At 43.6% G+C, this 27919-nt stretch overlaps 14 protein-coding genes across 14 annotated transcripts; 8 read left to right on the top strand and 6 right to left on the bottom strand.

Moving 5' to 3' along the window:
• Positions 1-131: 131 nt before the first annotated feature.
• On the bottom strand, positions 132-1124 carry SAMD00019534_033870 (hypothetical protein; the record flags this gene model as incomplete). Its single annotated transcript, XM_012904279.1, has 1 exon — positions 132-1124. The coding sequence occupies one exon, from the start codon at positions 1122-1124 to the stop codon at positions 132-134; it is 993 nt and encodes a 330-aa protein (XP_012759733.1).
• Positions 1125-2403: 1279 nt separating this feature from the next.
• SAMD00019534_033880 (hypothetical protein) lies at positions 2404-3747 on the top strand (the record flags this gene model as incomplete). Its single annotated transcript, XM_012904280.1, has 1 exon — positions 2404-3747. The coding sequence occupies one exon, from the start codon at positions 2404-2406 to the stop codon at positions 3745-3747; it is 1344 nt and encodes a 447-aa protein (XP_012759734.1).
• A 320-nt stretch (positions 3748-4067) lies between these two features.
• Positions 4068-4649, top strand: SAMD00019534_033890 (hypothetical protein; the record flags this gene model as incomplete). The annotated part of the gene is made up of 2 exons (XM_012904281.1): positions 4068-4248; positions 4321-4649. Coding segments are annotated over 2 exons (510 nt in total), but the record flags the coding sequence as incomplete, so codon positions are not given.
• Positions 4650-4927: 278 nt separating this feature from the next.
• Positions 4928-5239, top strand: SAMD00019534_033900 (hypothetical protein; the record flags this gene model as incomplete). Its single annotated transcript, XM_012904282.1, has 1 exon — positions 4928-5239. A coding segment is annotated over one exon (312 nt), but the record flags the coding sequence as incomplete, so codon positions are not given.
• A 97-nt stretch (positions 5240-5336) lies between these two features.
• On the top strand, positions 5337-7145 carry SAMD00019534_033910 (hypothetical protein; the record flags this gene model as incomplete). Its single annotated transcript, XM_012904283.1, has 1 exon — positions 5337-7145. One exon carries the CDS (start codon positions 5337-5339, stop codon positions 7143-7145), a length of 1809 nt encoding a protein of 602 aa, XP_012759737.1.
• A 185-nt stretch (positions 7146-7330) lies between these two features.
• SAMD00019534_033920 (hypothetical protein) lies at positions 7331-9195 on the top strand (the record flags this gene model as incomplete). Its single annotated transcript, XM_012904284.1, has 5 exons — positions 7331-7514; positions 7581-7760; positions 7828-8456; positions 8525-8905; positions 8977-9195. 5 exons carry the CDS (start codon positions 7331-7333, stop codon positions 9193-9195), a joined length of 1593 nt encoding a protein of 530 aa, XP_012759738.1.
• Positions 9196-10324: 1129 nt separating this feature from the next.
• On the top strand, positions 10325-12431 carry SAMD00019534_033930 (hypothetical protein; the record flags this gene model as incomplete). Its single annotated transcript, XM_012904285.1, has 3 exons — positions 10325-10441; positions 10518-11412; positions 11479-12431. The coding sequence occupies 3 exons, from the start codon at positions 10325-10327 to the stop codon at positions 12429-12431; spliced, it is 1965 nt and encodes a 654-aa protein (XP_012759739.1).
• Positions 12432-12623: 192 nt separating this feature from the next.
• SAMD00019534_033940 (hypothetical protein) lies at positions 12624-13244 on the bottom strand (the record flags this gene model as incomplete). The annotated part of the gene is made up of 2 exons (XM_012904286.1): positions 12624-12844; positions 12908-13244. 2 exons carry the CDS (start codon positions 13242-13244, stop codon positions 12624-12626), a joined length of 558 nt encoding a protein of 185 aa, XP_012759740.1.
• Positions 13245-13946: 702 nt separating this feature from the next.
• SAMD00019534_033950 (hypothetical protein) lies at positions 13947-14747 on the bottom strand (the record flags this gene model as incomplete). The annotated part of the gene is made up of 3 exons (XM_012904287.1): positions 13947-14198; positions 14279-14629; positions 14703-14747. 3 exons carry the CDS (start codon positions 14745-14747, stop codon positions 13947-13949), a joined length of 648 nt encoding a protein of 215 aa, XP_012759741.1.
• A 663-nt stretch (positions 14748-15410) lies between these two features.
• SAMD00019534_033960 (hypothetical protein) lies at positions 15411-16172 on the bottom strand (the record flags this gene model as incomplete). Its single annotated transcript, XM_012904288.1, has 3 exons — positions 15411-15545; positions 15652-15768; positions 16020-16172. Coding segments are annotated over 3 exons (405 nt in total), but the record flags the coding sequence as incomplete, so codon positions are not given.
• A 165-nt stretch (positions 16173-16337) lies between these two features.
• SAMD00019534_033970 (hypothetical protein) lies at positions 16338-21981 on the bottom strand (the record flags this gene model as incomplete). Its single annotated transcript, XM_012904289.1, has 11 exons — positions 16338-17706; positions 17773-17975; positions 18037-18186; positions 18265-18663; positions 18800-19108; positions 19186-19268; positions 19339-19387; positions 19446-19510; positions 19617-20157; positions 20241-21820; positions 21927-21981. The coding sequence occupies 11 exons, from the start codon at positions 21979-21981 to the stop codon at positions 16338-16340; spliced, it is 4803 nt and encodes a 1600-aa protein (XP_012759743.1).
• A 363-nt stretch (positions 21982-22344) lies between these two features.
• On the bottom strand, positions 22345-23124 carry SAMD00019534_033980 (hypothetical protein; the record flags this gene model as incomplete). Its single annotated transcript, XM_012904290.1, has 1 exon — positions 22345-23124. One exon carries the CDS (start codon positions 23122-23124, stop codon positions 22345-22347), a length of 780 nt encoding a protein of 259 aa, XP_012759744.1.
• Positions 23125-24698: 1574 nt separating this feature from the next.
• SAMD00019534_033990 (hypothetical protein) lies at positions 24699-25556 on the top strand (the record flags this gene model as incomplete). Its single annotated transcript, XM_012904291.1, has 1 exon — positions 24699-25556. A coding segment is annotated over one exon (858 nt), but the record flags the coding sequence as incomplete, so codon positions are not given.
• A 1078-nt stretch (positions 25557-26634) lies between these two features.
• On the top strand, positions 26635-27912 carry SAMD00019534_034000 (hypothetical protein; the record flags this gene model as incomplete). Its single annotated transcript, XM_012904292.1, has 2 exons — positions 26635-27310; positions 27383-27912. Coding segments are annotated over 2 exons (1206 nt in total), but the record flags the coding sequence as incomplete, so codon positions are not given.
• Positions 27913-27919: the final 7 nt, after the last annotated feature.

The following is a 27919-nucleotide window of genomic DNA, read 5'->3' on the forward strand; positions in this document are numbered from 1 at the left end:
ATTGATCAGCTGACCGATCAGCTGACAGTTTTCCATTGAAATAGGAAATGATCAAGAACACAAGTGAGTGATACAGATAAACAATGTAGTTTATATAAATAATTATATCTATGTATCAAGTATAAATGGACTTAGTAGTTGTTCTTCTCACGGAACTCAGCATAGGACTCGCCAGCCCATCCGGTGGAGCGAAGGAACTGCTCATAGGTCAACAATGAGCTGCCCAGCAACTTGGAGGCAAGGGTGAGGTCACGCTCCTTGTAGTAGTATCCATGTTTGGCAGTCGAATCCCAGATCTCAAACAGACGGTTGCCCAACAGGCTGAGCTCAGGCACCTCATCGAATCCATTGTGCTTCAGGTATTGCTCTCTAGTCTGTGGCACGAACTTTGACTTGATACCGGTGACCTTCTCAAAGATGGCTGCGATCTCTTCTCCAGTCAAGAACTCAGAGTACAATGGAACGGCCACTCTGTTGAATCTCTGTGGCTCGGCCAGGAAGGCAGACACGAGGGGACCAGTGGCAGTGTAGGTGTCAACATGTGGCAAGGAGACATTCTCGCCGACGGGCATTGGGAAGAGGAAGCTGCCATCCTCGAGCTTGACGGGTGGAACAAACTCAATAAAGTTGGAGTGGAAGAAGGCCAACAAGAATGAGCTGACGACTGGGATGGCCAGGGACTCAAGGTAGACCTGAGCCTTGTTTCTGCATGCCAGGATATCATACTTGAAGTCCTCCTTGAGTGCTGGGTTCTTGTGCACGGCAGAGTCGACAGTGGAGAAGACGACGTGGTGAACGCCAGCCTCAAGTGCTGCATCGGCCTGGATGATAATGGTGTCAATCTCCTTCTGGAAGTAGTCTGGGTCTGTGTATTGAATTGATGGTGTCATCAAGAATGCACCGTATGCACCCTTGTAGGCATTGACCAGGTCTTGCTTGTTATTGAGATCAACTTGGACCACTTGGACGCCCTTATCAGCCAACTTTTGGAGTGGTGGGCTATCGACTGGACGAGTTGACAAGGCACGCAACTGGTACTTTCCCTCTTTCAAAAGAGTGTTAATAATGCTGATGCCTTGCTTGGAGAATGCTTGAGTGACAACGAATATTGGCTTAGTGTCCATATTTGAAATATTATTATTATTATTATGGTGGATATTAATTAAATTATAGTTAATGCTTTTGGATATTTGATTGATTGATTGATTTGAATGTTCTGACTTCTGACACCTGTCACAAGAGTATTTATATTGATAACTTTGGTCAAAGACTTGTCAGGATAGAACATTGTTCTATTGGTTACATTTGGAAGAAGCATCGAGTTCATTCATTTATTCATAAAATGACCCGACGGTCTTGGTCGCCACAAACAAAGAGAGAGCGATGAATACCTTCGAACCCCCCACAAATTGACATTTTTGATCCCGACCATCAAAAAAACAGCAGTTTAGCCCAATACCAGGTCACAAGGAGAACTTACATCTATTCTCCATTGTGCAAGAGAAGGACACAGATGGTCCCGACTTTCAAATGGGATATTGATCGATGTAAAATGATTCTAAATGATGTTCGAAAAGTTCTATCTAATAATAATAATAATAATAATAATAATAATAATTTTGAACCTGGATTAAGGTGGGTCATTCATTCATTCATACATCAATACCAAACCTTCACCGATGTAATAATAGAACATATATTGTTTAAACAGAGGGTCGTATCTTCGTACTTGTAGGGAGGAATGATATAGTGGAGGGTGGTGTACCATAATTATATATATATATATCTGCTTCCACTTTCCAAGATCGATGATGTTGCCCTGAACTAATGCGGTCCATTCATTCTTGCCCACCCCCTCTCACCAATAAGAGTGTTTCGAACTCACTCACTAAATCAATCAAACAATCAATCAATCAATCTAATCACACAAACATTCACACACATGTACACATAAATACATGATGATAGTGAGTTGAGATGGCGTGTTGTTGAGAGAGAGAATACCACAACAACAACATTAGCAACAACAACAACATCAATAACAAGCTTAGCACCACTCAATACCTCCATCCACTCATCAATAATGTAATATTGGGATTCGCCTAATGATGATGCCCCATCACTCTATCTACTTGCTCCCTTATATGTAGTGCCCAGGAGAAGGGAGGTAGTTTAGAAGTTTGGCTATTGACGGGTATGTTGTTGTTGCTTCTCCTCAGACCCCTTCACTTATACTCTCTCTTCTAATATATTGACTTACACAACAACATTAGCATTAATTATATATAAATTATATCATTAAGTAATCCATCCCTTGAGTACTTGATCTCCCTTTGTTCTATCTCAATTCCGAACAATCAATACATCATCAACAACAACAACAACAACAGAAGTTATATAGAAATGCAAACTGATATACATGTAGATGATGAAGATGACTATGAGGCTCAGTTCATGTATCAGCCAAAGCCCAACACAAATAATAAGGGCTCTACAAAGATAGGCCAGCAAGGTACAGCCAATTGGAAACAGAAGCAACAACAACAACAGATGTATATTGGTCAACCTGTACAAACAAATAATGTTGTTACCAGCTTGATATCACCAGAGTCTTCACCTGTGCTCCATTCCTCAGTTCCTCAGGCAGCACGTCAACAACAATATATGGATGGCGCCACTGTTATTAAACAGCAACAACAACAAAAACAACAACAACAACATATATCGATGGGAAAGACCAATCAACAAATGGCTAATGGTGGCGCCGGTGCTGGTGGAGGAGCTCCCGATGCTCTGAATCCATTCCAAATCCTAAACGAACATATCCATCGTCTTACCGCCTCATCAGACGCTGTGACCACCCCAAAGAAGGTTGTTGAGGAACTTGATGAACCTCAGCAACAATATCGCTCCAATGACTCCTCACCAATCGCAACATCATCTCACAATGAATTCAATGGAGACAAAGATCAGGATCAACAACAGCAAAGACCACAACAACAACAATCGAATGTAAAGAAGAGATCCCTTGACACAAATGGAATTGGTCAGCAACAACATCAACTGCAACTTCAGCAACAACAACAACAACAAATAGAGAATGAATACTCAAGCGACAATAGTCCAGTAATGAGTGATACGGTGACAGAGTGTCATGAGAAGATCCATCAACAGAGAAGACAGATCAAGGAGTTACAGATGGCCAACTCCAACTTGGAGAAGCAAGTTGACTTCTACAAAAAGGAGCTATTACAGTTCAAAAGTCAGATGGCCATGTCCATCACTGAGATATTGGATGCCAATCAAGCATTGCTACAACATGGACAACTTCCACCATCGATCCAACAACAACAACTACAGCAGCGACTACCACAACAACATAATTCACCATCCAAGTCTGTACAGAGTCCTTCGAAGCAGCCACCAAAGCAACAGGCAACAAGGCAACCATCACAACAAGATTTACTCCACCAGAAGCAACAACAACAACAACAATCTCTTCACAAGTCGCCATCCAAATCACTGGACTCATCTCATTATCTTACAGAGTATCTATCCAACATTGATGAAAGCCAACAACATCAACTGCAGAAGCAATTCATGGTCTTTGAAACTGCTTCATCGTCGTCTTCTTCCTCCTCGACGTCCTTCCCAAAGAAACAACGTCTCTCTGCCATTGTTGCCCAACAGCAACTACATCAACAGATGCAGCCAGCCACATCATTGAGGAAGAAACAACATCAATGATGATTCTGAACAACTTATAAATCATTCAATACATTTATTATTATTATTATTATTATTACCAAACAACAACAATAATATTGTAGGATGGGATGGAGTGAACCATTGTAATGTTGAACAACATCCCGCAATCTGTTTACTACTTTAGGTAATGTTGTTGAACTCACTAACATTACCCCCACCACACATACACTCTCATGGGACAAGAACAAAGAAAGATGGGGATGGCAATCGTCTCCCCTCAATATTATAAACTGATTCTTATTCATACTTATAACAAATACATAATAATAACAAAGAGATAATAAATAATGGAATGTATTAACTTCCTTAGAACAACACAAATATATCATGCAATAAGACCAAAGAAGATTGTCACAATCGACACAACATCCTCTTTAGAGGATATATTACAATTGTTTGATGAGAATGGAATTGTCGCCTCTCCAGTATACGACCCAAACACCAGTAAAGTGATAGCTGTACTGGATATGATGGACATAGGTAAACTATAACTGATAAATACACACCAACGATCAAAGAACTAATATACTTACATGTTTACATCGGATATAGTGGACTTTATTATAAACTTTGTAGGTTTACAAATATCAGATGTACAACAATTGTTAAAGTCAAACCCAAGGAAATTCTTTGAGATACTGGAATGTTGTGGAGGATTGTTCTCCGACAGTCCAGCAATCAATATTATAGCCAATAGAAAGAATAACCTGTTAACAATAAGGGAGAATGATTCTTGTCTGTCTGCTATAGAATCAATGACTGAAAAGATCACTCGTTTATTCATTGTTGATCATAATACTACAATAGTAAACTTGGTAAGCGAAACAGATATTTTGGCGATTATAGCACAGAATATTCATATTTTAGAGTATGTATATAAATAATAAGAGAGATCTTAAAGCCATACTCTACTTACATCCATTAATTTTTATTTTTAATTCAGGGATATGAGATCCAAGACCATTAACCAATGTGGACTGGCGAGTGTCAAGTGCCGGCCACATACATCAGACACAAGAGTAATCAATATACTACACAACATGCTCAATGTTAAAGACCATGCATGTACATCAGTACCAATCATTGATTCAAATAAGAAGTTGGTATGTTTGAAAGAGAAGAACAAAGATAAACATATACTAATTGATGATTCAAATAGATTGCCAATTTCTCAATATCCAACCTCAAGGGATTAACAAAGAATAATTTCTCAGAGTTGATGCTACCTGTTGTGGACTACCTTCAATTCCAGAACATCAAGGAGAAGAACGAGAACTTGACATGTTTGAAAGAGAAGAACTTCCACCCATTGACAGTGTTTGCTTGGGATACATTAGAGAGTGCAATCTTTAAGATAGTGGCTACAAAGGTACATCGTCTATGGGTAGTAGACATTGATGGTTATCCAGTGTCAATGGTAACCATTGATGCTATCCTCAAACTGATCACATACACTCGAATGGATATTGCCCAATAATAAAAAGGAATAAAATCTGGTGATGTGCAACCACAACCATCAATCGATCATGTGTCACACACAGATAACTGACTACAGATACAAAGAACAGATGCTTAATACACTTCCTCATACTATCCTTTCATTGCTACTACATCAACTGGATGATTGTGCAGACATCGTGTGCCTGACATTGACATGTAAACAATTGTACCAACAACGTGAACGCTACTTTGCATACATCGCTGTCAATACTCCCTACACATCCTTCTCAGACCCATTGGCCAAGCTGGTGCTGCCAACATATCGCAACGCAGTCATTGCCAAGGTGAAGCAACCAAGTGCCATCGCAGCCAACCTACCCTGCCCATTCGATGCCCACATCCCACTGGATAATCTTGTGATCAGCACTCAGGCCCCGTCGACCGTGCTCGGACCAGGCGTACTGCCATCAACGTTGAAGAGCCTGATCATCCTGTCCAGGTTTGATCACGATCTGTATTCGGGCGACTTCCCGGCAGGCCTCAACACCCTCTCTTTGAGCTTCACCTTCAACAGTGTGATAACCCCCGGAGCGCTCCCCGACTCACTCACCTCGCTCACCTTCAGAACACTTTACAACAAGCCTCTGCAGCCAGGCGCACTTCCACCCGCACTACGCTCACTCTGCTTCGGAAAGAACTTCAACCAGGTACTTGAGCCCGATGCCCTTCCCCATTCACTCACGCACCTTGTCTTTGGCCACGCTTTCAATCAGCCCTTAATCATGCCACCCATGCTCGAGCATGTGTATTTCAATCACTCATTCAACCAGGATCTTGGCCGCACGCTGCCCACGACCCTCCAGACTCTGAGTCTAGGCCATTCATTCAACCATCCACTCCCTGTGCAGCTGTCGCCCTCATTGACACTACTTGTGCTTGGACAAAAGTTTGATCAGCCCATCAACACGGACACATTCCCACCAACTCTTGCAAACATCATGATGGACTGCCGCTTGGAATCACACCAGAAACGACTTACCCTACCCGCGTCGCTCACCAAGTTCACCTATAACGTGAGCTTCAACAACACAATCTCTGGCCTGTCGCTGCCCTCGACGCTCCTGCGTTTGAAGCTGGCAGGCAGCTTTGAGTCAAACATCGAGGTTGGCAGCATTCCCTCATCAATCACCGATCTTCAGTTCGGCGACTCATTCAACTCACCAATTGAACCATTTGCCCTGCCAAGCAGCCTCACTCACCTTCAGTTTGGAACCAAATACGATCAACCCTTCCAGCTCAGAAGCTTGCCGCCAACACTACAGAGTCTATCATTCGGTCATTCATTCGATCAGAAATTCCAGATTGGACACTTGCCCAAGTCCCTAACAAAGTTATCATTCACAGGAAGCTATGACAAGCCATTCGACCCAATTGTCCTGCCTCCAACTCTCACCGAACTGACCCTCTCACAGCAGTTCAATCAGGCGATTGGCACTGGCTGTCTGCCCAGCTCGCTAACCAGACTACAGTTTGGAGAGAAGTTCAATCAGCCACTTGGCCGCGGCACTCTGCCAAACTCACTCACATGGCTCTCGCTGGGAAGGTCATTCAATCAACCTTTGTTCGAGCCCAACTCAGCCCCATCAAACCTTCGCGAACTCGGCCTCTGCTGCACCTACACCAAGCATCTGGCAAACATTCCTTCCAACCTCAAGACATTGCACGTGGTCGTGTACAGTTCGTCGCTCAAAGATATCCTGCAGGCCAAGTTCACACTACCAGCACATCCACAAATCAAAGACTACCGTCTTACAAACTTCCTCACCAACCAACTAAGGATCATCGATGACCAATGGGCCATCTTCACAAGTTGCAACTTTGAAGGCAACACCATTCGTTCGTCCAAACTTCCTTTGATAATGGCTAAGAATGTTTGATTGATTGATTGATTGATTGAATGAATAAACATGGCCATGTTGTGGCCTTGGTAAGGACCTGAGGCTTGGGCTTGGGCTTGGGATGATTCCAGACTCACCTCCCCACACCACTCATGGTCGTCAGGTCAAGTTCCAAATTATGACTGTTCATTCGTCATTTGACTCAACTCAACCCATAACAAATAATGAGCAATAGTAGTACTAGCACAGGGTCAGGCGAGGACGACATTGATCTGTTAGACAACGACGAACTTGGGTTCAACAAAGAGGAGAAGGATACATATCGTCAACACTATATAGAGAATCATCTTGTGTACTTGTTGCTGAAGTATGGTGAACATCATAGTGCATTGAACACGGCACTCGATGGTATGGGCATACGCAATCCAACATCTATACTACAATGTCTCAATCAATCATTGGTTAACATTGTAGACAACAATGATGAGACTACTGCAAAGACTGTGACACTGCTCAAGCTATACTGTCGACTTATAACATCATCTAGAGATAACATACTTGATGATGCATCAGAAGATGTCTACACCAAGTCCATCGACATGCTTGTTGCATCACTCACAATTCCATCATACATACAAGATATTGAACAACAGAGTAAGCCGTCGAACTAGTCAATGCAACTCAATCACTCAATCACTCACTCTATCCATCAATCAATCAGAACTATTCAATGAGGACGAGTACAATCAATTGGTCACCAAAGCTAGGCAGCGTGTGGAGGTAACACAACAAGTTGTTCAGTTGCTGGCTACACTGGTTGGTCGCGAGAGTAGGCTGGCAAACAAGGTGTTGACAGCCATTTACATCGATCGTTTGATACCATTGTTGGTGGACTATACAACCAACAGTCTGATACAAGTCGATGTGGAACTCAAACAACAAAGTTCACTCTGGACTAATCATTCTATTGATGGAGCTGCTCGACAGCTACTCGAATGCCTTGTCAAGATAGGCCATGCTGGCTCATTGTCAGAGCTGCTATGTCAGCGACCTGGATCTTTAATGAAGCATTATGCCACGATGTTATCTGACAAGGAAGGCGAGTGGATCAACAACATAGTACTGGTTCATTCATTCAGCTCCTTTGTAACACTTGTCAAGAAGCCTCATTTGGTCGATGTCCTAGACTCATTCAATCCAATACCCATCAACATCATTATCAATCTCATTCATTGTTCAAACGACCCCTCCAAACGCCTTGGTTGTGGCACTCTCCGTCACATCCTAGACAATCTCAACAATGAACAACAGGCCAAGAATATCTTGAATGCCCATCCAAAGCTCTATGATGTATGTTATGTGACAGTTGTCTACAGTCAAGTCTGACAATGGCTAACACTCGATATCCTTTCATCCAGAGACTATTCTTTGTAGTGTCTAGTGAGGAAGAACATGAGGATACAATCAAACAGAGCGCCGAGATCTTGTTCCGCATCCTCCATCTAGCTAATCCAATCGACACTGGCTATATTACACATCCACTGTTTATGTCCAACCTGGGCTCAGCTTCATCGGCTGGACAAGGTCAGCCAAAGGGCAGATCAACAGCAGCGTCACAACAACAACTCCAATCACAATCACAATCATCAAAGTCATTGCAAGAACATATCACCATTGTCAACATGATTGTCCAGAGTCTACTATCACCAAAGAGCACAACATTTAAGAGGCAATGTCTACTGCGGCACTCCATCGAAGTGTTCCAAACCATGGGTATCTACTCCACGATGTGTTTTAAGGTACGTGATGGTGGACACCATTGGATGGTCATTGTCAATCACTCACTCACTCTCACCTTCCACTCGTACAGTCACTCATTCCATCACTAGTCACATCGATTGGCAACAAGGACCTGTCTGTTGAATCGATGCAGGCACTAAAGGAGTTATACACTACTTGTTGGCCACGTCTGCCTCATTATAGGGATGACATTATCCAAGCCTTGAAGAGTGTCCATCAACGTGGACTGACCGAAGAGGACACGGCCTCTCTCTTGGCCAAAGAGTTGATGTCAATGGCCAATTCCTAAACAAAGGGGTCGGCTTGATGTTGGGTTTTTGTCTGTCCTTTCACACCTAGGAAGGGCGCCTCAGTCTCCAGATTTGAATTTTTTACGAGTATGATGCCCCATTCGCGTCGCTTGAGGTGCCTGTTTTGCAGCATTGAACACATGTGGTCATGCAGTTTCAATGAAAGAGCCAACGACCATGTTAAAAACCCATTGCCGGCGATTTTTGTCAACAAATCAGCATCAAATCATTGCCCATCCTCTATTTCTGTAGATTTTCATCGTGGTGATGATATGATTGTTTGCGCTGTTGATGGTATCTATGTTTGATGACAGAATCGTCTTCGTCTTCTTGTCATGCACATCCCATCCATTCTCTCAATAGGTCAACTTTTTGAATAATAATCATACATACAATTATATACACATCTTATAATTATTAGTATACTTTAGTAGTCAGAGCACAGGTCCTTTCATTACATTACATTACAACCAATGTATGTCCACTCTCTCTTTGATAATTCTCTATCTCTATCTCTTCTTTTACATCATCAATGAAAAGAAATAACATTGTCATCACAACCAATCAATCAAACCACTCTGATTGATTATAAATAGACCATTACACCCACTTCACTCAACCCCCACAACACACTCAACTCATACTTATAACAATCAATCAATCAATCAATTAACACACTATTGGTCTAACCATCTAAAGACTACCACACACAGACAGACACACATACTGTCTTACTCTATCAATCACTACCCATCTGACCCAATCTACCTACCCGACCGACGATCAATCACTACACACCACCTACACTCTACCCACCACTTCAATTTACCAAGCCTTGGTTCTAAATATATATATAAGTGAATATATATTAGTAATAATAACCACACAACAATCAATCAATCCACTTTATTTGGAACACATAACCTTAATTAACAATAATATATTGTTTATTGAATTTGTCATAAGCACTCAATCAATCAATCAATCAACCATAACATCCTTTTTGGAACAATCCAAACACCTCAATTCAATCATTTCCAGCTTTTCCATTCCAACATCATCATCATCATCATCATCATTGACCCTAACATAATCACCACATCCAGTGTCAACTACAGAAATAATAATATGGATACTGAGGTCAAAGAAGGAGCAATCTCCATCCTTTCACCAGACGGAAAGACATGGAAAAAGAGACATTGTTCGCTAAAGAACAGAATCCTTTACATTTATGAGTCAAAGCCTGTAAGTCAACCAACTCAGTTAGATTTAGAGATAGAATACCATCTAACAAGTAGTATCCTACTCATGGAAACACCAGAAAACAGCAGAGTCTGATAAGATACTTCACTTTATTCCATTGGCTAGATGTGGAGCCATCACAACCACTGCCAAGGGACCAAATGGCAAGGCAAATTGCTACAAGGTATCACATCAGTTTGATGAATCAATCATGTATTGGTTCTCCTCAGAGACTGAGGATCAAATGAAGGACTGGGTAAACAGTCTACAGGTGTGCTGCGCAGTGCAGAAGGAGGAGGTCGTAGAGGCTGTTCGCGGCCGCTCCAAGAGCATTGCGTTCAAGCCCGGCGCACTCCAGATCGCAGGCATCTCAGACTTTGCCGGATGGCTCAAGAAGCAGTCGGCAACCAGCCTCGGAAAGAAGGTGTGGAAGAAGCGTTGGTTCGTCCTCAAGGACATGGTACTATACTATTATGAGGGACCAGAGTCCAAGCTCAAGGGCAAGATCTCCATCCCCAACTGGAACGTCGAGGTCGACAATGCGTTGGCAGGATCATTCTGTTTCAAATTGTCACATGGAGCCAACTCGCTTGTTCTGCAGGCAGAGAGTGAGGAGGATCGCGAGAAGTGGATTAGCACCATAAAGGAGAACAACAAGGCGCTCACACAGAAGCCAGAGACATCGGCCACTGCTGCCGCCACCGCCAGCGCTCCACACACTGGAAGCAGCCCACAAAAGGCTACCAATGACAGATTGGAGAAGCTTAAGGTTTGGCTCTCCTCAGTGTCTACATTGGAAATCCAGGAGCCAGGCCAGTTCCTGTTCAACAGCTCATTCCTCGTCAACCTTTTGGAGAAGCTTGGACTGCGCCTTTCCCTTCCCGACAAGACCGAGTCTGTTGAGAACTTCACCTATATCCTCAAGGAGTTGACAACCTTTGGAGTCAACATCGATTCTTCAATCTCAGCACAAGGTAACTTTGACATGATGAATGTCCAATAGTGTGTACCTTTGCCTAACCTTTATCCTTTACTCTTAGACTTCATCCTTATGAACTCAATCAATATTATACAGTTTGGATATGCTTTATATGACCATTTCAATGCTAATGGAGCCAATGGATCGACTGCTGGAAGCATTAAGGGATCATCATCGACATCTAGCATTGCCACCAACAAGACAGAGTTGAACGATTCGAACAACACCAATCCAGCGCCCGCAGTTGTTGCCGTACAGACGACACCGACCAAGAAGGAAGAGATGGTCATCGGCGTCTCTGTGCCAACTGACGACACCGAGTCTGAGCTGCACGACCTTATCATGACGACGACCGAGTCGTCCAAGACTCTGTCTGCACAGATCCACAGTGCTCCAACCACACCCGCCAAATCCATGCTGTCACCACTCAAGGGTAACAACGGCGTCGCCAACGGCATGTCGCCACACCGTCCAGGCCTGAAGATCCAGGAGACCCAGGACATCAACGACGAGTTTGACAAGATGTTCTCATCGTTCGCCACCAACCTCAAGAAGTGCGGTTTCTGCAGTGAGCCAATCACTGGCGAGTCGATCCAGGCCGTCGGCAAGCACTGGCACTCACACCATCTGCTCTGCTGCGCCTGTGGCAAGCACTTGATCGCACTGGAGGATGTTCCCTATGTCGAGCGTAACGGTAACATCTACTGCAAGGAGGACCATGACAAGACATTCAAGGAGAGCAACTGCACCAAGTGTAACAAGTCGCTGGTGTTGACCTTTGCCTACAAGGGTGCCCTGCTGTGCAAGGATCACTATGCATTGGAGACTGAGGATTTGATCTGCCAAGGCTGCGAGAAGCCACTGGGTGAGCTGCCCTACTACGCCATCGAGGGCAAGAAGTGGCATCATGCACACTTCAAGTGCACCTACTGCAAGTGCGCATTGAATCCAAATGACTTTGCTGTCAAGAACAAGCAGCCCTATTGTAAATCATGTAACATCTCTCTGTTCTAGAGCAGAGTGATATGGCGCGAGCGAATGGAATGATGTGGAGTGGGTTTGGCTCAAGACCAAACGCCTGCGTGCGACTTGAAGTCTGATGTAAGAACTGACTGTCGATTGATGTTCAATAAATCAACTATTTAATCAATCATACATCCATCCAATGGATGTCTTGTCTGCATTGCATGTTTATTGCCTGTCTGGTTATGGATATCGAGTTGCAAGTATGTTGAAGAACTGGACATAATCACCTGCCAGTGGAACGAATGTTGGATCGTGAGCCTCTGCCAGCACTCTAAGTTGAGAGTGATGGATCAACTTGATGGCCTGTACTTCCTCCACCTGTAGCTTGAACCTTGTAAGATCAATTGGAGATGCAACACGTAGCAGATATACGTCTGCAAGCTCATTGTCAATGTACAGTCCTATTGATTGATGATTGTATGAGTGTTTGATTGAGGTACAACATGATGGTGATGATAGGTTACCATTCTTTAGCACATGGTTGGTGCGACATGTGAACAGGTATTCCAGCTCGTCGGCAGAGGCAAGCTGCATACCTAGCTCCTCAGAGAGCTCCTTGACTGCTGTGTCCCTGGAGTTCATTCCTGCCTCGCAATGACCTGCCGTCGAGATGTCCCACAGCGATGGATGTGACTCTTTGTTGTCGGCACGTTGTTGAATGAGTAGATTGCCCTTGTCATCTATAAGCCATACGTGAACAACACGATGCCATAGTCCCTTTGCATGTATCTCACTCCTTGGCAATGAGTAGCCAGCAGGGCTACCATCTTCATTGACTACATCTATATATTCTACGCCCATTATAACTCTCTTAGTCTATCTCTATCTATCTACTTCTTAGTGAAATGAGAATGATTGATTGAAGTGTGATGATCATACTTCGTTTGCATGATGACGTCTTGTCCCCCCACCCTGCGATCACCTGATCACTTTATCCGGATATTACCATTCTGGTACTGACACAATGTCATGATCATTCGACTGATCGATCAAGTTCCGTTCTTTCGTTCTTTCATTCTTAATCTTACTTCTTAATCGCAACCTATTTGGAGAAGATGATTGGACGCCATCACACTGGCGCCCACTTATGAGATAGGTTTGGTAGTTCCATCAAAGTCAACTATCCATTGCCTTTATTCAATGAAGCGTAGGTGTCCTCTCTCTATCTTCGTTGTTGATGTTGCGATCGCACCTCTACTCTATGTTGTTGGTTGTTTGCCATCTGATGATGACCATTGGTATAGGGATTGGTTGGTTGTGATTGTGGAGATGGACGATGTGATATGATATGATGTTGTTGGAGTGGATGTGAATGTTTGGACGTTGTTGGTTGTTTGGATGGATTGGAATTGGATTGGGATGGATGGTACAATTATCTATCGAGCTACTACTACTTGTTGTTGATGTTGTTGGTTCGTCACTCACTGACTTGAATGACTGATTGATTAAATGATTGAATGAATGACTAAGGTTAACAAATATCAAATGTGGATTAAATGGCGTTTAGCAACAGCCTCCTTGTTGCTTGGCGTTGTTTGGCTTCTCGTTCTCCTTCAAATTCAATAGACTGTTGTCGATCTGCTTTGGTGGCTGGTTGGTCTTGGCAACGTCCAACACCTTGCCTGTCAGGAACAACATTGCTTCATTGATATTGATATCGCTCTGTGCCGATGTTGGATACCATCCAATAAAGTTATGTTCCTTTACAAAGTTGTCCAGCATCTCCTTATCAATGTTCGCATCCTTTATATCGCACTGTTTGTTTGAATGATGCACGGGTTGTCGTTAGCCAACACGATTGATGATTGATTGATTGAATGAGATTGAGGTCATACCTTGTTAGCCAACAGCAGAACTGGGATGGGCTCTTGATTGCCCAGTACCACTTTGCTGTTGATGTCATCTCGCCATTTGGTCACGGCCTCAAAGGTGGTTTGTCTCGTCAGATCAAACACAATGATGGCTGCAATCGCGTATTTATAGTAGACTCTGGTCATCGTTCCGAAACGTTCGTGTCCTGCAATGTCCCATAGTTGCAGACTGACCGATGTGTTCTTGTCCCACTCTATCTCCTTTACAGCAAAGTCCACACCAATTGTCAGCTTATAGTTTGGTGAGAACTGACCAGTACAATAACGCTTAATGATCGATGTCTTTCCAACTGCATAATCTCCTATTACCAATATCTATATCATCATGTTCAAATTGTATTCGTTAGCCTTGGTTCAACCTGTCTTGTCTCTGCTTGTGTATCCCTACCTTGTACAAGTGTTGTTGTACATTATCACCAGGTATTTCATTCATTGTTGTATATGTATATATAAATAATAATGTATATGTATGTATATGTATATATAAATATGTATGAGTATTACTTGTTATTCAATGCAATACAATCTATCTAACTATCTTGTTGTCCTCTCACTAACTCACTCTCTCGCTCCATTGAGGGTCATCGATGATACCCCCCCTCTCATCCACCAAAGTGATCACTTTGCTATCCTTTTGCAAAACAATGTGTGATTGGATGGTCACCTCACTCCTCGTATCGATTATTTTTAATTTTCTTTGCCATTATCCACCTGAGATGGAGTCTTCCTAAGAGTTATCTTATGTGTCCGTGTGTCCATTGGATTGGTCGTCGTTGTTATTGAGGACTGTGGTAAGGAATTCTACCTCTTCCTCTATTCTTAGTATCCCCTCATATCTCACACTTTTCGGTCCACTAATCAATCATGCAATCAATCAATCATGCAATCAATCATTATTCCTCCTTTCAAAGTCGGGGAACATCTCATCTGAACACTCCACGGCATTGGCATTGGACACTGTTGTTGATCAGTGTGATTGATCACTATCTATATTATTATGTATTATTTATAAAGAATTATGCTAAATGATTGAATGAATGATCACTCAATCATTCGGCATCTATTACTTGTCGACACTACTGTATTATTATTGTTTGCTCTTCTTGTCCTCTTCCATTCCCTGCTTTGCCTTCTCAATGTTGTACAAAAAGTTTGGTGGAGTGTAGGCACCATCAGTTGCGGTTGGATTCGCCAAATGATCTCTCTTGTATGTTGGTGTAAATGAAATCATCTGTATACATTGTGTTTGATTGATTGAATGTCAGTATTCTGTGTGCTGTCATATGCTTCACGTGAAGATGATGCTGCCACAATGATCCTGTCTGACTGATTCTTACATCTTGGGAGTTTCCATGCTTGTCTGAGATGTGGTGCAGCCATGAGTGCCACTCGGGTGGGACCATTGTTGCCTCGGGGACCTTTGGGTTGGCGAACTCTACCCATCTGTGTCTTCCTACATTGATTGAATTGAATGTTCATGATGTCAATGATCGTGTTCATTATCATCACAATATCGCATCGATCCTGTCTGTCTGTCTTCCTGCCTGTCTAACTATCTGTCAATGTGTTTATCTATCGCTCATGCTGTACATACCAAATGGCTCGGAAAGGTTCTCGTAGTATCTGAGATGAGTAATATATATATTAGTCTCTACTCTCTATCTCTTCACCACCTCTTTGACAACCAACAACAAACAACAACAACATACCTGTTACCAGAGATATCTCTACCGATCATTGTACCATACTTGAGTTCACCAGTATAGTACAGAGTCTTAAGTGACTCACCAACACCACGTTGCATAACGCCTCTGAAGTATCTTGCAAGTTCTGCCATATCTATACCTATATATAAATATACCTATCTATTATTATGTGTTTGAAACAACTAACTAACTATCACTTCATTCATTCAAGTTAATCGCTTTGTCAAAACTCTCCAAACATCAAAGTTTTTCAAAATATTTGAACTTCCACACTCGCCAATCAATCAATCCAATCAGTGGTAATAAGTATCATGAAACTATAAGGTATCAGTCTTTAGTTTCTTGTTGTCGCGTTGTTGTCCTGATTGTTGTGAAGTGGATGGGGGAGATAGACTATCTGCTTTCCTCTTGTCGTCTTGATTGCTGGCTGATGATGATGATGGTCTGGGTGATGGCACTGCCTTGTTCTCAGATTGATCGTTGACATTTGATGGTGTTTCCACAGTTGATGACGTTGATGCTGGTGCTGTGTTGATGTTACCAGTGGTAGGTGATGCCAGAGATGCTGATGCTGTGGCCGTTGTTGTTGACTTCTTCTTCCTCTTTTGCGTGCCACTATACTTCCTCTCAAAGTATTCAATGACAATGGCCTCGTCTGGTGATGGAGAGTTGTCAACAACACTGGTCTTGTTCATCATTAGATAGGAGTCCTTCATCAATCTGAGTAGATGTGCTCGATGCTCAGGATAGAGCGACACGTCAATGTACAAGTCCCATTGACTCTGCAATATCTTCTGTCGTGGATCCTGCTGAGCGTCCACCCCCGTGACAATGGCCGGTGTAGGGGATGCAGTCATCAACTGCATGAACTGATATCGGAGCACGTTGCAGCATGCCAGGTAGCACTTGGATGCCTGCTCCTTGAACTTGATGTCCAACTTGGTCTTTGAGTGAATGATGTCCAGATTGGTGAACTCGTTGTTCTCCTCAAGCAGCTGGATGTAAAAGTCGTAGTACTTCCTAAAGTACCGGTCCAGCTTGCCATCGCCCAGGTAGCCCTCGTTCCACAGACTCCACACGCTGCCACGAGCGAGTCGCGACAGCTTGGGCTTGAGCAGCCTGACAAACTCGCTCAGTGCCAACGCTGATGTGCAGCTCTTCTGATGTCCACTCTGTTGCCTGATGGCCCATGATATACGATAACCAGATTGATGATGGAATGATATCAGTGTCTTGCAGTAGTTGAGTGCTACCACCGCGTTGTCAATGATTAGTTGGCGTCGCTTCTCCAATGTGAGTGGACTTGTGACGGTCGTGGTCGTGGTCGTGTTCGTGGTCGTGGTCGTTGTGGAGTTGGGATTATCGTCGCCCATTGATGTGTCATTGTTCTTGTTGCTGTCGTCTGATGTTGTGATCGCTGAGGTAGTTGGTGTTCCAGCCGCGGCGGTAGCTGGTGGCTGGAAGTTGTACTTCTCCAATAGGGTGATGAGGTCTTCATCCAAATGTTGTGAGGAGTATGGTAGTATCAGCTTGAGGCGACAAGTATGTAGACGATATATTGGTTCGATTGGAGGGTTCTTCTTGGTGAATGTTGGGAGCAATGTTACAGCACGATCAAACATCTCCAAGTACTCTGAAGGTGGTTTTCCCATCTTATACGATATCTTGGCATAGTATAATGGGTAGCTAGTTGGTGTCCGTGTGCGTGTGAGTGAGTGGCAATACATGTTGATCGAATGGAGTGATACTTACAACCATGAATCAGTTGTGGATAACTTCTCGGCTTGTTCAAAGTATGACATTGACTCCATGAATAGGCTATGTAGGTTCTCTTTGTCTTTGGCAAACTCTTTGGACACAAAGCAATGTCGCTCATATAGTAGCAATCCCAAGTATCTGAATATCTGATCTGTTGGTGTCAACTTGGAGATCCTTCTATATATACATCTCAGTTTCTGGAATGATTGATTGGTTAGTATGTAGCTGGCTGGCCTGGCTCGGCAAGGTGATATTTACATCATAGAGTGTCCAGATCTTGACTTGGACTTCATCAGAGGTGGAGACTAGTATTCCTTCCTCGCCAGTGGCGTTGGTCAACTCTGTTTGGAATGATCGCGACAACAAGTCCCATGTCGCTATCCTGTTTGGATTGGAGTATAGGTCTTTCTGTTTGATTGAATGAGTGAGTGTTAGTAAGTTACATGACCGCCACGCCACAGTCCCATGACCTCCAACAACACTAACCTTGAGCAACTCCTCTTTGAATGATATGTTCTCTTGAGTCTGTATGGTGGCAAACATGTAGTAGATGTCTGTGTAGATGTCATCGAATAGTGGGTCGGAGAGGTCAAGGTTGCCATGATCATTGGTCTCACTTCTGTTGAAGATTTGACTAAAGTTGGCACGAGGCGGCGAGGACACTTCGGCCACGTCTCTGACCTCATCACTCTTGCCGGCAAAGTAATCATCGATTGCCTGACGATACTTTGTTATGCGCTCGGGTGGCTCTGGGAACTGATCGTAGAGCTTCTCGATCAACTCCTTAAAGTCCTTTCGACTGCCAATCGATTGGACCATACTGCTTGACTTGACCACGCATGGATTCAATCTGACATTGATCTCGTCCTCCTCGCCCGTCAATATCTTGATCATCCAATATATTTGAATATACACAACTGTTGGCATATCTATATACTTTGAAGAGTGTTCCTCAATGTTGTTCTTGGTTGATGAGAGTGTTAGGCCAAGCCAGGACATGGCAAGTCAATGGGATACATACAGTGAGCTTGATACCAAAGAGACAGTAGAAGCATTGGGAGAGGTCTGTGATCAGCTTGAGTACGGCCATGTCCATTCGGTTCTCGCCTACATCGGTTGGAATGAGTTCTGCGTCGGATGATGTGATGAATCCAAATAGGAGGTCAAAGTAGTGCAAGAGGAATTTGCCATCTTTGCCACAACATGATTTCTTCTTGGCCAGCTCACCATGTAGGTTGGACAACAACATCACTTGATTGGATATTGTCAATGCTGAGTTCAAGTCAACATTGTACACATCCATGAACAATCTAAGCCATTCATATGATACCTGTTTGATTGAGTGAGCGAGTTATGTTAGTGATGTGTCCACGAGGAGGCACAATTTGGAGGGCTGGACAATCATACAATCTTCCTGTAGAATCGATATACAAGGCGAGCGAGGATGGCTGAGAGTGTGGAGATTGGTTCGTTGAGTAGACTCGGTTTCACTGATGATTGGGTTAGTGGATGTCCATGATTCATTGAGTTCCAGTGAGTGATCGAAGTGGAAGAACTTACTATTGTCATGGGAGAATGCTTGTTGGATGATTGTGTAGTAGTTTGAGATCTGATCAGGTGATGCCATCGTTAGTATGGTCACAGAGGACTTACGATGTAACACTTACAAGGTCATTGTTGGTAACGAATGGAGTCAACTCCTTGAGTAGGATGATGGACATCTTTAGAACACCTCGAGTGTTTGATGTGTTGAGATAGGAGTGTAGGAGGAGGTCGATCATGTTGAGGTTGGAGCGAGTTTGGGTGTCGGACTAGCTCTCGCTGTTTGAACTCCAAACTGCTGACGTCTATGAGGGCGAATGCATCAGGGAACAATGGTTCCAGTATGTTGATCACTTGATCAAACTCGCCACTTGTGAATAGTTGTGATGCCTTGTTCTTCTCTTGCTGGTCCTGTAGATGTTCGATGCGTTCGCTAAGCGTGGACTTGGAGATGAATCGATCGTTCGTACAATTGTGCAATATGATGATGTTGTTGCTCTTGGACTCGGGAGTGGCGACCCATCGCGAGAACACCTCATCGCACTCAGTGAAGTGACATGTTGCCAGATTGATATCGCCCATGTGCTTGGCATAGCGAGCAACCAGCCAAAGGTATCGAATGTAGTAAGGTGTGTCTTCGCGGAATTGCCAACATCTGTACTTCAACTGCTGGACCAGATAGCATAGCTTGGCCTCATTGTCCTCCTCAGTGACTTGTACTGTCTTGGCACTCTTTGTCGTCATCTTCTTTGTCTTGTCCATCAACTGCTCATCCTTGCTCCCATCCTTGACTGTCATTATTCTATCGAATGTTATCTCTGCTAGCATAAGGTAGTACTATGTTGTGGGTTGTGAGTGCCAGAGGTTAGTCAGCAGGCGCGAACTATTTGATTGGCATGGATGTGGCGTCGCGGACTTACAATTTGGAATTGATTGGTGTGCTTGTGAATCGTGTCGCTGGTCGCGAGGAGCTGTTGGAGGAGTGGGCCGTCAACTGGACATTTGCTAAGATTGAGTGTGAGATGGTTCAGGAGTGTGATCATCCAGTCGACAATGGTGAGGCTTGAGTTTGTAACACCAGTGTCATTGACAAACTTTGATACCATTGCTTGTTGATTGTTTGTCATTGTAGTCATCGTTTCCGGCACCGCTGTTGTTGTGGTAGAACCCTTGCCATTACTACCCTTGCCTTGTTGTTGTTGTTTGCTCTGTTGTTGATCAATGTCCATTGTCAAGTTTGACATGACAACTGGTGAAACTACCTTGTAGGACTTGAACAACTTGTCTACGTATTCGTCCAGTTTCTCGCTCTCTGGTTTCTCCTCCTTTGCCACACCTCCTCTAATCCTCTCACGTCGCTTTGGTGCTGTTGCTGGGGTTGGCACCGAGCTGCTGCTGCTGTTCAAGCTGTTGGCAGAGGGCGAGCCAATCTCTGATTGAGCCGCGCTCACACTGTTTGAGCTGCCAGATAAGGGCGCGCTGTCCTGTGCCGAGTCCGACTGCTCCTCGTCCATTGGCTGCGCTCCAGTCTTGTCCTGTTGCTCCTGCTCTGTGCCAGACTGCTCCTGTTCTTTGTCCGGTTGTTGATCGATCTCTGGCTTGTCCTCACTGGCATCGATCATCTTTATATCGGAAGAGGGATTGACCGCAACGATATTGACGAATGAGTATTGGTCGAGGGCGTCAGTTGATGTCCCCTTTGCGTTGTAGATCGATGTGAGAAGGGAGTGCAGACAGTCCCAAGACAGAGTCACCAACACATATTGGCTTGTTGATGGTCCTGCTGAAGAGGTCGATGTGTCCTGATTCGATATGTCGATCTGTTGTGACGACAGTACCTTCTCACGGCGCTTCATGAGTGCTTGGATATAGGTGCGCGCATTCGGGTCGTCGAGTATCTTGCGGCTGTCTATGTCCAATGGCAACCCGTTGCTGCTGTCTTGTTGTTGTGGCTCCTGTCGCAGGAGAGCTGTATATAGAAGGAGCATCCTAGAGTTGCTCGAGTCGATTGACAATGAACGTTGAATGATCTGCTTGCAGCATGATGTGTCGCCAATGATGAACAGTAGCTCGGCCAGTCGCTCCAGTGACATCCAATGGCTTGGCGACATGCGCAGTGCCGTCTCAAATGCAACACGGGCAACATTCCACTTGGACAGCTCAGATGCTATGCGTCCAATGTTGAACCAGACGAGTAGATCGCCGCCGTCGAGATCAACAGCCTGTACAAAGTATGACAGTGCACGCTCCTTATCATCCATTGACTCATAGATCGTTGCCAGATTCTTGAGTGTGGAGTACTTGAGCAGCTGCATTGCCGATGTGATTGATGGGTCGTCGCCCAACAGTGGTGAGTGCAGCAGGTTGAGGTAATGTTGCTGTGCTTCAAGGTAGTTTGCCTTCTGCTGTGCACGCAATGCGCGTTCATACGTCGCAAAGTTCGATGCCTCCTGTGCCTCAACAGACACTGTCTGTTCTCTTTCCGAGTCAGAGTCATCTCCTGTATTGATTGCTGCGAACTTTATCTGTTGTTGTCATTCGTACGTAGATATAGATGTTAGTGTCAATAACGATGACAGGTCTCTGTCTTCATAGATGTGTGTTACCATTGTTGTTGTTGTTGATATGTGATTGAATGTAAGGTGAGAGAAGCGTCACCATCACCTAGACTGTATGTATCTATATGTATGTGTATGTATATCTGCAAGGTGGTGACAGACGTCAATGAGTTGCAACACTGTGAGTAGCACACTAAAGTGGAAGTGACAGCTCGTCTAACCTTGCACTTCACCTAATCTCATCTCTAACTTCCATTTTCAACTTCTGATTCTTGTCATTCGATTCCAAAGCCCGCCATCATTGAACAAAGATACATAACAAACAAATACACTCACTCACTCACTCACTAGAATGGATAGTAGGTAATAGGTATGTAATATACATCTTGTTGACCTGTCAAGGTCATCAAGAAAGGTAGTTATTCGGTTACTTTATTGACATGGCCCCCAACTTCAACTTGAACGATCAGTTCTTGTCTAGAGGTATCTTTAGCAACTGGGGAGATGGATAGGATGTGTAGTAGACTACAGATGGTTCGGGTGGATTCGTACGGGGTGGATTCGTACGAGATGTTCTCGTAGCAGGTGGCATTGCCTGGTATTGGTTGTTGGCTGGTGGATCTGCCACCACTGGACTTGGAACAAATGAAGGTCCAGCAATGCAATGAGCATGAGCGGCAGCCTCCTCATCTCGTGCTTTGGCCAGTTTCTTGTTTGTTTGACTGGAGGCCTTGCATGTACATATCAAGATAATGAGAATGATGATTACGACTGGTATAAATATTGAGTATAAAGCTACAGCACCGCCATTGTTATCGTTATTGTTGTTGTCGTCGTTATCTGGTGAAGGTGTGTAACTGGTGTAGGTATATGTATAAGAGTTGGATGAGCCACTGGTGTAGGTGATAGAGGAGTAACCATTGCTAATATATTCATTGTTTAGAAGTTGACTCTTGCAATCCGAGCATACTGATATCCTGCCACCATCGTTCAATAACAGATTTCCAGATTGATTGTAACAGATATAGTTCACTTGCTCAGCAACATTGTATTGGATATCGTAAGTACAATTGCTCTCCACACCAACACAACATCCAATATAACTATTTGTTATTGTTGTGTCTTTTGTAGTTGATGATCCAGATGTACTTGTCGTGGAGGTGGCGGATCCAATGCCCACCATCAAGGCCAGAGCAAACAATGTTATTGTGGCTGCTGCGAATTTGTAGTTGATATGTTTAGACATATCAAGGGTAAGGTTATTATTGGTATCTGATGATCAACAACAATCAAGAGTTCAATCAATCAATCTATCTATTTAAGTTGATGGACGCGTATCACGAATTGCATTGATAGAGTGCAAATCTGATCAGGGAAAGGACCTTGCGACAACAAGCGACCCACAAAAACTACCAGGCCTGTGTGAATCTTGGCCAGGCAAGATGCCCAATCAGTTTGATGGTTTGATGATCATCACTGGTGAAAGCAACTTCCATGGGTTTACCCACTTCAAACTCCGAAGAGGATTCTGCATCCATAAGTCCGTGTCTGACCCAACTTTGTCAATGTACCTGACACCTAAAGACAAACAAGACATCATAATGATATCAATGTTCACTATTATTAACTTGTCCTTTGCCTTCTTGCAAGAAAGAGGAGGTATTTATGTTGTCCATGTCTTTGATCAATCGGAAGATGCCAAGATCACATAGTAGTACTAACTTTGTTACTAAAGATAGGATGTCACCAATCTACAATAGTGATGAGTTACATTCTAACCCACTCCTCCACTTGAATCAGTAAGTCAGGCCAATCGGTAGACCAACAATATACACATACACAGTAGTTTATAACCAATCAATTAACCAAACTCGATCTATCTAGCTATGTATGTATGTATGAGGTAACACCCAATGTTGGAGACCAAGTCAGATAGGTAGGACACACCATTCAACAACAACAACAACTTGTGACCACTTTACTTAAGAGTGTGAGTTACAAATGAGCCTTTCGACGACGATTGATGTTGACTTTCTATCAATCAATCAATCAAGCAATCAATCAATCACGTGACAACCTAATCTATTTGTAGGGTCTTTGCCCAACCACAATGCTCCGAGTTGGCCTGTGTGAGTCAAATATGAAGGTTTTGATGGACAAGACCATCAAGGCCCTGTTTGCCACCCGTGGTCAATCAACACTCCGGAGTGTGGGTGGGTGAATGCCTATCTCAAGGAGTGTGATGGTGTTCTATTACTATTCAGGGAAGACCCTGAACCCAATCATAAGCTTAATTAAATAATAGGATTGGATGATCTACCTCGCGAGGACTGACTGTGTGACTCTTGGGCATTGGATGCGTGTCTGTCTGTCTGTGTGTCCAAGCTACATCTAATCATCTATTGTTGTTTGGTTGTTGTTATTATTGACCGACACAACATCAATCAAACATTCATTCACACAATAAATCATTCAATCAATCAAACAATCAATCAATATCACATCTGTGTGTGTCCTTAAAGGTTAAGCCTCGAGTACATCTCAAACACTTTCCAACACCAGCAATCAGATACCTTCTCCCCCTCATATTTTATAGAGACACTGATCAATCAAACAATCAATCAACCCAATCTTGTCCTATATCCATATACATTCTCATCACTCTCAACGTCCTGTCTCTCTCCATCCATCCTTTATAACTGTGATCGAAAAATAATACCCTACTATATTGGGTCCAGCACAATCAACTTAATCAATCAGTCTATTCAATCATAAATAATATAATAGTAATAATATAATAATATAATATAACAATATATAATGAATCCAACAATGTTTGAGAATAGGGACTTGTCCTCCCAACAATACTTCCTACAACTGGCAATGTGTTTGTCAGAGAGACGCGAGAATAAGGCAATGATGAAACAACAACTTAATACAAAGACGAAGAGGGTTACGAAGAGAGCATCGATTGATTCGTTGGACATCAAAAGCGCAATGATGCACCAGCAACATCAACAAATACCATCAGTACCAACGCAACCCCTGATCGTGGAGAGGAACCAGCCATCAAACAAAGAGAAGGTACTGAACCATGGCACCGCCGCCAAGATACTTTACAACTTGGCGGATTCTCCAGCCCCAGTCCACTCCCACTTGGCCAAGCAGACCAAGATTGTACACAAGCGTCACTCTATCAATTCCTACATGCCAAACAGCATCGAAACACAAATCCAGCGTCAAATCAACATGCTACACAACCCACATGTGCAGCAACAACAAGTCGTCCCGCAGCAGCAGTCCGTCCTCCAATCGCCTCCCCAACCTCACAACATGCTACAGTTGCAACCCGAGTATGTGCCGGCGTCCCCGACGAGTGCCACACAAGCGGGAGGCAATGAGTTTGACATTGGAGTGTTCAACAAGCAGTTCAAGAAATGTATTGCCTTGCCACCCATACCAAAGGATCGCCCACCTTTAGCCCCATCATCATCCAAGAGTGAGAGTGAGAGTGCACTGTTCAACCAAAGTATAAAGTCACTTCCAAGTCTAATGCCAATGAACCATCACATCAACAATAACACCAACAATACCAACCATGTAAACTTGCCTGCGATACAAGATGTGGCTTCCCCAAGACCAACGCTTGACCTTCCACCAATCCAAAGTTCTGTCGTATAACAGATCACAATATTCACGAATGTAGTACTATTATAAATGTAATAAATCATACTTTATTTAACCGATTAATCAATAGATCACGAGCAAGATATCTTGGGATCATGGAGCCATACCATAGTTTGATGGATTGATTGATCATCTTCACTCACTTTCAAACTGTTTGTATCTTGTAGCACTGCTATAACATAAGGAATACAATCTGATCAAAAACAGTCGACCAATCAAACAACCAATCAATCAATCATCTTTTCTATATTGGTGTAGGGTTAACTAATTAATTTGTATCTATCACCAAAGATGGAAGGAACATCAACATCATTCAGGACACAGGCCGACATACAAACGTCTATTCATAGATGTTGCGACAACAATTGAATTGAACAACACAACACAACACTAAACACTAACCATTCTAAAGTGTTATAACACCTTGAGGACCAACTCAAAAGAGTGTGTCGAAGCCCCAACAATCGTGAGCTCGATGTGTTTGATCAATCAACTCACACTGATTCCTATTTTTGGTGTGTGACATCACACATCAAGATGGGGTAAATGAGTGTATGTGTGTGAACTATGATTGATTGATGGGGGCTAAGGGGTGAAGCCCTCGTTCGACTCATTCACTCACTAACTGGATTGATTGATTGGAGGTCAACATGTAATAAAGTGAGTGGTCCTCAAGCCTCCATTCGCACTCTTCTTGTTGGGCATACTGACATAATTACCAACAGGTGAGCGCACTGCACACGTCAATGGCCCATCAGAAGCCCATCATCTCTTGTTTACAACGCACCTTATAAGGGTTTAATTAGATTGATGGATGTTATGTGATGTGAAGTGATGTGTGTCTTGTGTCTCTCTCTCTCCTTGACTTGCTAGAGTTGTGTGTTCGAGCATAAAGTAGACTTAAGTCTCTGCCTTCTTGGTTACTTCACCAACTTACTCACTTACCTGTATACACATACACATAGATATCTACATCTATATCTACATCTACAAACTTATTTATACTCTTATATCTATTACTTCCATCTTCAACCTCCACATCCAAGTCCACTCATTCAATCAAACAAACATGGACTACCAACTACCACTACATAATATATACTCTTTGTTCGATAGCCACTCCAACCATGGCTTGATCCAACTTCCAGCATGGTCCACAGCACAATCTTTTGCTCAACAGCAGCTACTCCTGCAACAACAGCAGAAGCTGCAGCAGCAGCAAAAGTCCACCAACAACACAACTTCTACTTCTACTTCTACTTCCAACTCTACTACTTCACAGGCATGGCCTGTACCAAAAGCACCTACTACACTACCAATGTCAACTATTATTGCTGCTCCAACTATTCCATCCACTACTATTACCGCTCCAAATATGCTTACATCTACATCCTGTCCAAGTTTCAACTTTGACTACTCACAGGAGGACAACTCCTACTTCAACGACAACTTGCTATTCAATTTCTACTCATCGTCCACCACGTCTCAGTCGGTATCGGATGGAAACAGCTATGTTAGTGTCAGTGGAAGTGATATCTCATCTCCAACATCATCACAATATGATGACATTGATGCCGTCTCGTCATGTCTTGGCTCATCCACCGACTCCTTCTTGCACTACATGTCCACATCTCCCAGTATGTGCATGTCTCCACTCTCCTCGTCTCCAATCTCCAATTCATCATCACCATCCTCCGCATTGTCACTGGCAATGAAGAAGAAGAACATCTCACCAGAGTCCAAAGGTATGTTTGGGGTCATTCATCACGATCAATCATTCAATCAATCAACCAACTCACACCCAATCAATCAAACAGAGTCCACTCTATTCGTTTACAACTTGCCAATCAATGTGAATCCAGAACTAGTCCTTGCCAGGTTCAGGGAGTTTGGCAGGATCTTGGATGATCAGTGCCACTTTATCTCTCGCTACTGCTACATCACATACGCTGACAAGGAGGACTGCCGCCGCGCCTACAACAAGTTGAATGGCGCACCCTTCCAGGGCCAGGAGCTCAAGATCCTCAAGAGCGACCCAACCAACCCCAAGTCCAGTCTGTACATCACATTCAACGCCGCCGAGGTGTCCAAGGACTTCAGACTGCAGATCATCCGCAAGTCCAAGACATTTGGCAAGGTGATCCACTGCTCGATCCCCACCCTCCCCAACGGAGACTACTGTGGCTATGGCTTCATTCACTTCAAGAATCAGCCCATTGGCATCCAGAGTGCCATCGACACCTTGATGTACTTCCAGAAGAACCTCTTCAATGGCACTCTCAAGGTTGAGTGTTTCCTCTCCAAGAACAAATTCCCAAGAGAGAGCAACAAGTGTCTTCTCACAAAGTAGTCCA

This window comes from Acytostelium subglobosum, assembly GCF_000787575.1.
Source record: "Acytostelium subglobosum LB1 DNA, scaffold: scaffold6, whole genome shotgun sequence".
NCBI lineage: Eukaryota > Evosea > Eumycetozoa > Acytosteliales > Acytosteliaceae > Acytostelium > Acytostelium subglobosum.